This window comes from Xiphophorus couchianus, chromosome 17, assembly GCF_001444195.1.
Source record: "Xiphophorus couchianus chromosome 17, X_couchianus-1.0, whole genome shotgun sequence".
NCBI classification, from domain to species: domain Eukaryota; kingdom Metazoa; phylum Chordata; class Actinopteri; order Cyprinodontiformes; family Poeciliidae; genus Xiphophorus; species Xiphophorus couchianus.
This window is the reverse complement of record NC_040244.1, coordinates 578,655-592,200: the sequence shown is the minus strand read 5'-3', so window position 1 is coordinate 592,200 and position 13,546 is coordinate 578,655. Positions and strand designations below refer to the sequence as shown.

General features: G+C 41.5%; 1 protein-coding gene across 4 annotated transcripts; it reads right to left on the bottom strand.

Moving 5' to 3' along the window:
• Positions 1-4,116: 4,116 nt before the first annotated feature.
• On the bottom strand, positions 4,117-13,164 carry mdm2 (MDM2 proto-oncogene). Of its 4 annotated transcripts, none has more exons than XM_028043901.1 (12): positions 13,145-13,164; positions 9,790-9,825; positions 8,550-8,602; positions 8,403-8,477; positions 7,602-7,735; positions 7,472-7,521; positions 7,148-7,191; positions 6,206-6,266; positions 5,810-6,138; positions 5,583-5,657; positions 5,347-5,530; positions 4,117-4,718 (listed from the first exon to the last, which is right to left on the bottom strand). In XM_028043901.1, the coding sequence occupies exons 2-12, from the start codon at positions 9,797-9,799 to the stop codon at positions 4,276-4,278; spliced, it is 1,458 nt and encodes a 485-aa protein (XP_027899702.1). In that variant the 5' UTR covers positions 9,800-9,825; positions 13,145-13,164; the 3' UTR covers positions 4,117-4,275. The 4 variants fall into 4 exon arrangements, with proteins under 4 accessions (XP_027899702.1, XP_027899701.1, XP_027899699.1 ...); XM_028043900.1 differs by lacking the exon at positions 13,145-13,164 and adding an exon at positions 12,833-12,998; XM_028043898.1 differs by lacking the exon at positions 13,145-13,164 and adding an exon at positions 12,254-12,314.
• Positions 13,165-13,546: the final 382 nt, after the last annotated feature.

The window sequence follows — 13,546 nt, the reverse complement described above, 5'->3', positions numbered from 1 at the left end:
ATAATAATTTTACTTGTATTTTAGGTAAAAGAAACACCCCATCCATCCATCCATCTTCTTCCGCTTATCCGAGGTCGGGTCGCGGGGGTAGCAGCTTCAGAAGGGAGGCCCAGACTTCCCTCTCCCCAGCCACTTCTTCCAGCTCCTCCGGGGGAATCCCGAGGCGTTCCCAGGCCAGCCGAGAGACATAGTCCCTCCAGCGTGTCCTGGGTCTTCCCCGGGGCCTCCTCCCGGTGGGACGTGCCCGGAACACCTCACCAGGGAGGCGTCCAGGAGGCATCCTGACCAGATGCCCAAGCCACCTCAACTGGCTCCTCTCGATGTGAAGGAGCAGCGGCTCTACTCTGAGTCCCTCCCGGATGACTGAGCTTCTCACCCTATCTCTAAGGGAGAGCCCAGCCACCCTACGGAGAAAACCCATTTCGGCCGCTTGTATCCGCGATCTCGTTCTTTCGGTCATGACCCAAAGCTCATGACCATAGATGAGGGTGGGAACGTAGATCGACCGGTAAATCGAGAGCTTCGCTTTTTGGCTCAGCTCTCTCTTCACCACGACGGACCGGTACAGCGCCCGCTTGACAGCAGACGCTGCGCCAATCCGCCTGTCGATCTCCCGCTCCCTTCTTCCCCCATTCGTGAACAAGATCCCGAGATACTTGAACTCCTCCACTTGGGGCAGGACACCCCCCCTGACCCGGAGAAGGCACTCTACCCTTTTCCGGCTCAAGACCATGGCCTCGGATTTGGAGGCACTGATCCCCATCCCGGCCGCTTCACACTCGGCTGCGAACCGATCCAGCGAGAGCTGCAGATCACGATCTGATGAAGCCAAAAGGACCACATCGTCTGCGAAAAGCAGAGATGAGATCCTAAGGCCACCAAATCGGATCCCCTCAACACCTTGGCTGCGCCTAGAAATTCTGTCCATGAAAGTGATGAACAGAATCGGTGACAAAGGGCAGCCCTGGCGGAGTCCAACTCTCACCAGAAACGAGCCCGACTTACTGCCGGCAATGCGGACCAGACTCTGACACCGGTCATACAGGGACCTGACAGCCCGTATCAAAGGGCCCGGTACCCCATACTCCCGGAGAACCCCCCACAGGGCTCCCCGAGGGACGCGGTCGAACGCCTTCTCCAAGTCCACAAAACACATGTAGACTGGTTGGGCGAACTCCCATGCACCCTCCAGGACCCTGCCGAGGGTGTAGAGCTGGTCCAGTGTTCCACGACCAGGACGAAAACCACACTGCTCTTCCTGAATCCGAGGTTCGACTATCCGACGGACCCTCCTCTCCAGGACCCCTGAATAGACCTTGCCAGGGAGGCTTAAGAGTGTGACCCCTCTATAATTGGAGCACACCCTCCGGTCCCCCTTTTTGAACAGGGGGACCACCACCCCAGTCTGCCAATCCAGGGGAACTGCCCCCGATGTCCATGCGATATTGCAGAGTCGCGTCAACCAACACAACCCTACAACATCCAGAGCCTTAAGGAACTCCGGGCGGATCTCATCCACCCCCGGAGTCTTGCCACCGAGGAGCTTTTTAACCACCTCGGCGACCTCGCCCCCAGAGATTGGAGAGCCCAACCCAGAGTCCCCAGGCTCCGCTTCCTCAGTGGAAGGCATGTTGGTGGGATTGAGGAGGTCTTCGAAGTACTCTGCCCACCGGCCCACAACGTCCCGAGTAGAGGTCAGCAGCACACCATCCCCACTATAAACAGTGTTGGTGCTGCACCGCTTCCCCCCCCTGAGACGCCGGATGGTGGACCAGAATCGCCTCGAAGCCGTGCGGAAGTCTTTCTCCATGGCCTCTCCAAACTCCTCCCACACCCGGGTTTTTGCCTCAGCAACCGCCCGAGCCGCATGCCGCTTCGCCCGCCGGTACCCATCAGCTGCTTCCGGAGTCCCACAGGCCAAAAAGGCTCGATAGGACTCCTTCTTCAGCCTGACGGCATCCCTCACCGAAGGTGTCCACCAACGGGTTCGAGGGTTGCCGCCGCGACAGGCACCGACAACCTTGCGGCCACAGCTCCGATCGGCCGCCTCGACAATGGAGGCACGGAACACGGTCCACTCAGACTCCATGTCCCCCACCTCCCCCGGGACGTGTTCGAAGTTTTGCCGGAGATGGGAGTTAAAGCTCCGTCTCACAGGGGATTCCGCCAGACGTTCCCAGCAGACCCTCACAACACGTTTGGGCCTGCCAGGTCTGACCGGCTTTCGCCCCCACCACCGGAGCCAACTCACCACCAGGTAGTGGTCAGTGGACAGCTCCGCACCTCTCTTCACCCGAGTGTCCAAGACATACGGCCGCAGATCCGATGAAACGATGACAAAGTCGATCATCGAACTGCGGCCTAGGGTGTCCTGGTGCCAAGTGCACATATGGACACCCTTATGCTTGAACATGGTGTTCGTTATGGACAATCCATGGCGAGCACAGAAGTCCAGCAACAGAACAACGCTCGAGTTCAGGTCGGGTGGGCCGTTCCTCCCAACCACGCCCCTCCAGGTCTCACTGTCGTTGCCCACGTGAGCGTTGAAGTCCCCCAGCAGAACAAGGGAGTCCCCAGGAGGAGCACTCTCCAGTACCCCCTCTAAGAACTCCAAAAAGGGTGGGTAATCTGAACTGTCGTTCGGCCCGTAAGCACAAACGACAGTCAGAACCCGTCCCCCCACCCGTAGGCGGAGGGATGCTACCCTCTCGTTCACCGGGGTGAACCCCAACGTACAGGCGCCGAGATGGGGAGCAACAAGTATGCCCACTCCTGCCCGACGTCTCTCTCCCTGGGCAACTCCAGCGTGGAAGTATGTCCAGCCCCTCTCAAGGAGACTGGTTCCAGAACCAGAGCCATGCGTCGAGGTGAGACCGACTATTTCTAGCCGGAACCTCTCGACCTCACGCACTAGCTCCGGCTCCTTCCCCACCAGAGAGGTGACATTCCACGTCCCAAGAGCCAGTTTCTGCAACCGAGGATCGGACCGCCAGGGTCCCCTCCCTTGGACGCCACCCATCACACAGTGCACCCGACCCCTTTGGCCCCTCCCACGGGTGGTGGGCCCATGGGAGGGGGGGCCCATGTTTCCTCTTCGGGCTGAGCCCGGCCGGGCTCCATGGGTAAAAGCCCGGCCACCAGACGCTCGCCATCGTGCCCCCCCTCCAGGCCTGGCTCCAGAGTGGGGCCCCGGTGACCCGCGTCCGGGCGAGGGAACACCAAGTCCAAGGTTTTCCTTCATCATTGGGGTCTTCGGGCTGCGCTTTGTCTGGTCCCTCACCTAGGACCTGTCTGCCTTGGGTGACCCTACCAGGGGCATGAAGCCCCAGACAGCATAGCTCCTAGGATCATTGGGGCCCTCAAACCCCTCCACCACGATAAGGTGGCAGCCCATGGAGGAGAAAAAGAAACACAGTTTTACTTTTTATAATAATATATAATAAAACGCAAAATAGTTTTAAACTGGATTTAAATTTAAATTGCGTTGTATTAGGGTTTAATTATAGAAATGTAACACTGCCCCCTTGTGGCCAATAAATACAACACATCCTGCAGAGATTTTTCATATTTTATAAACTAAGTTTTTAACCGCTGGTTTGCAGATAACTTTTTTTTTTTTTAAACAAACCATCACACAGCATTATGTAATGCTGTGTGATGGTTTGTTTTATAAATTTAAGTCAAAATAATTTTAGTTTAAATTTCAGAGTTCAGGTTCTTCAACTTTGGCGGCCATTTAAAAATTTCACATTTAAAGATTAGAACATTTTTAGTGGTGTAACCACACTGCCCCCTGGTGTTCATTAAATGTAACATCCTGCAGATTTTAATATTTGAAAACTAATCTAGTTTTTATCCGCTGATTTTTTTATTTTTAACTAACCATCGCACAGCATTATGGGAACTGAAGTTTCAATCTTCAAATAATTTCTCAGCTCAAACAAATGAGAATTAAAGGTTTATTCAGTAAAAACAAACAGAAAAACAGAAAAAATCTTCATCCATCTTATTATTTAAATGCTCTTAAAGTGTTTTAAATAAATAAATAACAGATGTAATAAAGGTAATATTTCTAATAGATGAACATTTCCTGGAAGAAATAAACATGCAAAAAAATAGTTTTACAATATAAGCATCCACTTTATTTCTGATTAAAAGAGGGGAAATTTAAGTAATTAATGTATTAAGCATCCTGTGCAGCTGGATGTTTGAACATTTCTCATTTATTATTAATCCTGTGGAGGTAGACAGGTGAAGGTCAGCTGGAGGTCGTTCTCAGCTCAGGTAGGTGAGGACGACGGACTGGATGGGCATCCTGCAGACGGGGCACAGCTTGTTCCTCCTCTTCAGCTTCCTGGCGCAGACGTAGCAGGACATGAGGTGTCCGGTCCGCCCGTGGACGATGCAGCCGTTTTTGGGTCGGGACTGGCAGATGAGACACGGGTCCAGACACGAGTCCGGCAGCCGGGACTCGGCTGACACGCTGCGCTCCAGGTCCGGCACCGGGTCCTGGGAGTCGCCCGACGACGACGGCTGGGACTCGGGCGTCCAGAGCTTCTCCTGGGAGGAAGAGGCGGAGGAAGGCTGGGAGGAGCAGAGGGCATTCTGGGAGTTTGGGGCGGAGCAGTCGGACCAACTCTGGGAGTTCAGAGGAGTTTTCGCTCTTTTTCCATCAGGAACGTCGACGCCGTCGTCGTCGTCGTTCTCCACATCCAAACCTGCAGGAGACAAACGAGGAGTTAAAACACCGAACAACTCAGTCAGAGGTAATTAAAACTGTTCAAAACATAGAAATTTAGTGTTTAAGGTAAAAAACATTTTTTTAAAACTTCATATTTCTGCAAGTTACAGTTTCAGCAGAAAAAAAACCTCTAAGCACTTTTTGTATCCTATTATTAATCTGTTGGTATGAAAAATAATCACCTGTACACTGTGTTCATGTTAAATAATGCAATAGTCATTATTAATGGAAGCATAAACACAAAGGCATTTGTGCTGAGAGAACAAATTCAGGGCAGTAATTAAACCAAACTGCACAAGAATTATTTACATTTTGAATCTTGGATTTTAAAAAGTCTTAATATTTTCTGCAAAAAACTTAAGTTGCAGTTTTAGCTTCACCTGGTTCAAATTCTCCTATTAATCATCTTTTGTATCCAATTATTAATCTGTTAATATAAAACACAATCAGCTCTGCGTTGAGGTTCAGGTTAGCATGTTTTAGCTGCAGATGCATCCTCTGCTACTAAAAGGTTTGTAGTTTTAATTCAGACTAGCCATTAGCTTTAGCCTCCAACAAAAACGTCTTTTTTGCTTTGTTACCTGAACAAACACACTAGAACCCACCTGGAGTTTCTTTGGCAGCTGATTGGTCGGTGGGCTTGGTGGGGAGGGCTTTAGGGTCGGCGGACGCCTCCGGCAGCCAATCGTGACGCAGCGTCCAGCAGCGGAAGCAGTTTCTGGGCAGCGGCGGGTTCAGCTCGTCACACGTGGAGCAGCGCCAGTAATCCTGAGAGTGAAACCCACAGAACTGAGTGAAGAGCGGCTAGCGCTAATGCTAATGCTAAGACGTTTCTACTCACAGCTTCTGTGATCTCCGTGTCGTCGTCGAACGAGTCGTCGTCGCCGTCCGCCTCGAAGATGGTGACTTCATAAACCTGAGGAGGAAGATGGATGAAAAATAGAAAGTTACGTTAACATTCAGTTTGTTGTGTCTAACAAACTTGCCACCAGAGTAAAAACCATTTTGGCTCAATAATAATTCACATTTCAGCTGATCTATAATCGATTGTTTGTGGTTTTGTCTCACCTGGTCGTCGGCGGACAGCGACGCGTCGTCCTCGTTGTAGTCGTCCGAGTCGACCGACTCCACCTCGAACTCCACGCTGAAGTTGTCGCTGTCCGAGTCGGACGCCGCGATCGTGACCTCCGACCTCCCGGACCGGACGCTGTGGGAGTCGGACGACTGGCTGCCGCGGTTGTCCCGCCCACTTCCCAGCCCTCCAATCACGCACCAGGACAGGCTGCCGTCGAAGGTCAGCGAGAAGCTGTCCGAGCGCCGCCGCTTCCTGCTGTCGTCCGACTCTTCGTCCTCCGACTGCCGCTCCTCTTCCTCTCCCTCTGTGCTGTGGGACGGACCTGAGAGGGGGGAGGGGTTTATGCCAGGTGCGTGCTGATTGGTTGGTTTCAATCAGCAGAAACTCACCTGAGTTGCTCCTCCTCTTCCTCCTCCTCTGGTCTGTGGATGAAGATGAACTCTCAGCTCCCTGAACACAAAACAGGTTTGATTTGATGAATTTAAACAAAACTAATAAATAAAAATAAACATTTTCAGTGCATTAAATTATGAGCAGCAGGTTATTAAATGTTAGTAAAACTAAATTTTAGACAAAAATGGAGGATCATCATCTTTTAATTTATTACCGAATGTTTTTATTTGATCAAAACATTTGAAGGTTAGATTAAAAAGTCTCCAATATTACATTTTAATATTGTTTTTCCTTTTTGTAGCAAAAATGACAAATTTCTGTTCAATTCTAGTTTGATTTAAATCAGGGGTTTTCAAGGTGAGGTTCAGGGGCCACTTGTGGCCCTTGAAATTACGCCGTTTGGCCCCTGATCACAAGTCATAAGTAATTTTAAAATAAAAAAACCCAGAAAATTAATTAGAAAAAAACAATTAGATTTTTTTTAAGGCAACAGTTTGAAGCCATTTTTATGTTTGAATTGTTAATGATCTACAGATTTTATAAAATAGTTTTTTATTGAGCATGTAAAGAAAATCAAAACTAAAATAAAATAATAGATAAATAAAATGTTAAAATTCACAGTAAACTAATCTTTGTCATTTTTGCCAGTTTTGGCCTCCATGAAAAAACTTTTTAAATAAATAAATAACTGGCACATCTTTTAAACAATATTAGAGATAAATGACATTTTATTAAAAGCTTCTAGTGAAGCAGCTAAAAAATACTTTGTTTAACAATTCAAATCTAAATTAGTTGATTATTTCAATAATCCATTCATCACAATCAGATTATTTCAACCCTTTTAAAAAATACATTTAGATCTAAAATAAACTGTAAAAACCCATTTTGAGTGTTTTTGATGCATCATCAATATAAATATTGATAATATTAGTAATGACCTCCGTCTGGCTGCTGGCAGCTTCACTCAAATCCGTCGTTGAATCTGTGAAAACAGAAACAATTTTATTCACAATATTTAACATTTCAATCTAATAAAGTCCAATGTTTTCACTGTAAACACTGACAGGTTGTACAACAGATTATTTACATTACACACATTTTATTTTTTAACTGTTTTTTTACTAAAATGTTTTATTTCTCTCAAAATTTCAGTGTATTTTCCTTCCAAGTTGTCAGATTTAATCTGAGAAAATAATCTGTAACATTTCTTGTGACAATAATTACTTTCATTTTGTTTCCTTACAGACAGGAAGTCGGCCTACCTTGGTTCCTCACGGCCTCCAGGTTCTTGGTAATCATTGCAAACAAAACCCTGGAACAGAAACACATTTCAGTTCCAACATGGCGGAGGAACCGGAACCGGAACCGGAACCAGAGGAGACTCGGACTCACCTTGGTTCCTTCACGGAGAAGCTGTCTACGCCCAGAACCCGGCCCAGAGCGTCCTGAGCGCAGTGGACGATGTGCTGCTGGTTCTGGTCGTACAGCTGCCTCTGGATGATGTACTGACCCAGGTAGAACATGACCTGGAGAGAACGGCCAATCAGAACGCAGCATTACAGAAAACCTGCCATATTTGGAGGAAACTACAGTTTTATGCTACAAATATTGAGATTTAAAAAAACCAAGTCGTTGTTTAATTAAACTGTGGAGAAAAAAGGAGGATGTGAAGTTGCCAGGTTCAGCTGCGAGTTTCTTCACATTCAGGTTGTTTGAATCTTTTTATCAAAGGTTTTTATTTTTACATTTAGCATCTTTATTTAGCTACCAGTTCTGCAGAACTCCATAGTGGAATCTGAAGGATAAAACTGTTCAAATCCTGAAATACAACTTCTGATTATTTTCTGTTAATGTCTTAACAATCCGGCTAAACTGCCACTGATCCATTTATTTATATTTCTGCTGATTTTTCTTTTGAAATGCTAACGCTTGTAGCATTGCTAGTGAAACGTCTAAGCTGCCTGGGCTGATCTTCAGTTTATGCTAACAGAGAATTTAATGTATTTTTAATGATTTATTGAACGCGTCAAATCCTGATTAATTTAAAACTTTAAATTTAAAAATTTAATCCAAGAATATATGGAGGCAATTTTGAAACATTAGCTGTAACTTTATATTTAATATTTTTTTAAATATTGAATCTCTTTAATGGTATGAAACTTTACACTAAATGTATCTGAGGACGTTCTGTACCTCCTTCATGGTGAAAACGTCTTTGGTGGCTCCGGCGTGTTGCAGCAGAGAGCCGAACTCCACCTTCGGTCTCACCTGAACACAAACAGGAAGTGAGTCACGCTGTAAAACCAGGAAGTGGCGGTTTAAAACGGCAGCAGCGCTCACCAGCTTGTTTTCATTGGCGAACTCTCCGTCAGCTGACATGGTGATGCTGGTTGCTACGGCGCACAAACATAAACAAAGCGAGTTATTACTGAGGTTCTGCTCAGTTTGACCCAAACTGGACGGATTAAACCACAAACCTAAAAATTAATAAGATCTGTGATAGTTTATAATATAATTAATACTTTAAATAAAAGCAGAACTGAGCAGCTGGACTGAATTTAGTTAAATGTAACTAAATACAACAACCTTGGTTTGTTAGTGAACAGAGACAAATATTTAAAAAGTTTTATATTTTTACTTTGTTTGCATTTCAGAGTCAAAGTGGAAAATATTTCAGAAGAACAGGAAATAAAAAAAAAAAATCATTTTTAACTTAAAATGTTTTCCTGAACACAAACAACTAATCGTGATTAATCAATTAATCGTGATTAATCTATTACAGTCTAACAGTTTCAGCTTCACCTGGTTCAAATTCTGTAGATAAAATCTTATCAGCTTCTGCATCCAACTATTAATCAATTAATCTTAAAAAAAATCAATGTATCAGATCTACACTGTATTGATAAGTTGAGCAGAAAGCGCTGATTATTATTTTTTTTATTTGTTAGCTGCAGATCATTTATAGTTATTAAAGAAATGCTGTTATTGCATGTTGGGCAATAAAATGTGTTATTTGCATCTTTTAATGTATTTCTAATATTGTATAAAAAATTAAGACATAAAATATACAAATCTGAGAAATTTTGTCCTGCTAATTAATTAAAAATGACTAAATTAGTAGTTGTAGTTTTTTAAAAAATGTGCTGAATCTTTTACCTACAACATTTAGGCCTGTAACAATAATCAATAAATAAATTAACCGCATAAAAAATTTAAACTAAATATCTCTTTCTAGCAAAACCTGGATGATAAAAGTTTTCAGTTTGAAGGACAATGTTGTTCATAATTTGTTTTGTTTATTTTAGATATTTAAAATGTCTTCCAGTTGCATTTAAAATTTTCTGTTCTTGGATTATTATTCCATTATATTACTTGAAAATGGTTTCAAAACAATATTTGTGTTTGTCCTGACAGGAATATCTACATCCAAATTAATACTCAGGCTCCAGACACATCCAGCCGTTAAAATCTAACTATTCAGATCATTTATTCACTTCAAAGGTTAGAAATCCTGAAAATCATTTTCAAAACCTTTTTAAAACATTTTCCCTCCAGATGAAGCAGAAATGATATTTCTTACCTGAGTTCATAGCAGATCTGGCCTCAGCAGCCCATCCTGTGCAAAGCAGAGCAGATAAAGTGCAGTGAGCGGCGCCAACAGAACCGGACCGGACCTCTTATGCTCCCACTCAGACATGTTGGGACTAGACCAGCGGTTTGGGCCGCCCAGCGCTGACTCAGCAGAGGAACCCACAGCTGATTCAGTCAGCTGCTGCGGCAGACATGCCAGGACTAGTTCACTGTGACTCATCTCTCCCAGTGATGTCGCCGTGACAACCAGCTGGTAACCAGTAACCAACACATGCAGCCACCATTTCTCAAAAATTACACTGAAGTAAGAGGAAAATACTTTTACATATTTTTACTTATTTGGCAAAAAGTCTACTCAAGTACTAAGCAACTGATCACATGATCAATCATTTAATGTTTAAAAATTACATCATCAGATGGATCAAAATATAAAGTGGAATTTTTTTAAGCACCAAAATGACAACAATTTGTACAACAAAAATAAAATGTTTATAAATCAGTTTCTTTCAATCAAAAACGTCTAAAACTTGAACAGAAACTGCAGGAGAGTCTGAATGTGTTTTAGTTCAAACATGTTAGTTTTAACTAACAAACATGTTTGTTTTAACTAACTAACATTTTTGTTTTAACTAACTAACATTTTTGTTTTAACTAACTAACATGTTTGTTTTAACTAACAAACATGTTTGTTTTAACTAACTAACATGTTAGTTTTAACTAACTAACATGTTAGTTAAAATCCAGACATTTTACTCAAGTAAGAGCAGAAAGTTGAGTTTCCTAAGTAAATGTAACTAGTTACAACTCAACTCTGATCTCAACAAAGTCAAAATTATCCCAATAAACTGTTAATACATTAATAAATATTTGTGTCTGCATTCAATTAGTTCTTAACATTAGATAATATTAAACATCTTTTCACACTGATCAGCTCCTAAAGAATTTCTCGACTGTTTTTTTTTTTATTTTGTAAAAATAAAAAACTCTTTAGAAATATTAAGGGGCCACATGAAGAGCTACGGTGGGCCAGATTTGGCCCCCGGGCCAGGAGTTTGGCACCTGTGCTCTGTCTCTTTAAAATGAATAAAAAGTTTATGTCTGGACATGTTTAAATGTAAACAGCAAAAAATTTGTTTTAAAATTCAATAAGACACAAAACCGTCAAGACAACAGGAACCTGATTTACCTTTTTATTTTATGGTTGTTTTCAAACATACATGCAGCTTTTAACGACACTAAAATAACAGAATATTACCATTATTAGTATATAAACCCTACAGTCATTAATTTAAAAAAAATTACTCAAACTTTTCTTAGGTCTTTTAGCATCTAGTTTCATTTGTTCCCTCTTTCTGTACTGAAATAAAAACTTAGAAATTTGAAACCCTTGAAATAATAATAATCAAATCCAGATTATTCCAGTGAAATTTTAATTTCCTTGCACATTTAAAAATATCTCATCAGAACTTTAAAAAAAATTTATTTTAACCATCTTTTTCCAATTTAAAAAAATGTCCCCCATGTGTATTTGTATAATGTCTAAAACAGGTTTTAATGGAAATTTAAAACAGGGAAATAATAGGGAATATTTCTCAGTTACTTTTATAATTTGGTGTCCAACATTAAATGTAAATAAAGTTAAATTATAATATCTTATTTAAACTTACCCTGACAAAAAGGGAGAAATAAAGTTTGTTGTTAAACTGAAAAAAAAAAAAACATTTTTAAAAAGTAAATATATATTTTCACATGATCAATCCAAAGTATATATAAATGCTGTTCATTTTTGCTTTTTCTAACAGTATTTCTTATAGATGTATATAAAAAAACAAACATTTATTAGATTTATGAAGTTTATCTAAAGTTTTATTTATATTTAAAATGTACAAACTGTGCTGACACATTTGTTAAATCCTTCATATTTTGTTTCAGGTAATTAAAATTTTAGTTTTATTACATCTCACTTTCTTTAAACGTAAAAAACTAAAAGGTAAAGGCATTTCTTTTTTTTTTAGCAAAAATATGCAACTTTGATATTTCCTCATTATTGATATTTACAGAAAAGTAATCCGCACAACTTTCTTATTTATTGCCACATTTTTGTTCAAATGTTTATAAAAACTTTTAAATTGGCTAAAATTTATTTCAAAAGATTTTGTGATTTGATTAAAAACATTTAAAATATCTATGCTGATATTTATCTTTTTGTAACCAACTTAATGCTGTAATTTGAGATCCAGCCGTTTAAATAAAACAGTTTAAGTTGTAGTTTCACTAAGTTTGGTTGGATTAATAATTTATGGAGAAATTTGGCATATTTTTGTCCCAAACTGTTATGTCTCATAAAATAATCCTATTTTTCTGTTTTAACTGTCGATTTAAGTTATTTACAATGTGTAAATATAACCAATTAATGTTAATAAAATAGGTCATAAAGAGCAGAAGCGCCAGACCTGCACAGATGAGTGGGCTCATGTTTTTGTGAGCCCGTCCAGAAAGAACAGAATGTTTTCTAGAAGCTACTGGACCGTTTTCGGTCCGAACCGCGCGTGTTGGACGGATTTGTCCGGACTTGTCCCGCTCCCCTCCCGCCCACTCAGACCTCAGTGAGTCAAAACAAAGTCTGCCATAAGCTCCGATAACATTTAATTATTCCTACACACATATTAAAGTTAGATTAAAAAGCAAAAACGAGAAGATTTTAAAATAAATGTACATTTAAACGGTGCAGTCAAGCTATTTTTTTTCGCACTAATGATTGTAACGGCTGTTAGAAAACTACATGCAGATTAAACTTAAGTTGAATTAATAAAAAGAAAAACACTAACAATTTATTTTAGATAAATAGCGAGTTTTCTAACTTTGAAAGAACAAAACATTACACCAGGAGCGACTCTTCCTACCATTCCGATACGTCTCAGTTAGGAAACTCCGAGGCTCTGCGGCCTGCTTATATTAGCTTGACGGTAACTTCGTATTTCTGTTGAAATTACAACGTAAAACACTTAAGTAATTGGCCTTAAATTACTCACCTTAACAGCTTGGCAAAACAAATTCCTTAAATGTTGATTAAATGTCCAGTATTCCGAAAAGCCTTTCGAGTACTTAGACCTCGCTTCGTTCCTTCTAGTTTATATTTCGGCGCCTCTAGTGATGTTGTGGCGCCCCTAGTGTCCGGAGTCTGTGGTTACATCACTCCAACATGAGGAAGAAATGTTTAATTACATATTTATACGCAAAATAAGGCTAAAATAATTTATTTTCTTGATTTTTTCCCCATTACTCTGAAAATTATTATTTTTCTCTATGTGGATGGTCCAAAGATTCATAAATGTCTCAAATACCTTCAATTCCCTTATACCAGGTTCCTCAAATCCAGGCCCTTCAGCTATTAGATGCCTCCCAGGTGCAACACACCTGAACCAAATGGCTGAATTGCCTCCTCAGTGTTATGTCAGGTTCTCCAGAATCCCGCTAACGACCTGATTAAGCCAGCAAATGGTTACTTCAATAATCTATTATTCTAAAATAAAAAGTCACATTCAGCAGATTTTCATTTAACCACTTTAGCCTTTTACACTAAATATGCAAGTACATAATTCAATTCCTGTTTTAAATGAGAAAATAAACATGCTGTTGCCTAAAATGCAGCAATATAACACTTTTTATTATTTTTCTGAACAGAATTTGGACCAGGTAAAGGTAAAACTGCCACTTGAGTTCTGGGTAGAACATATTTACTGATG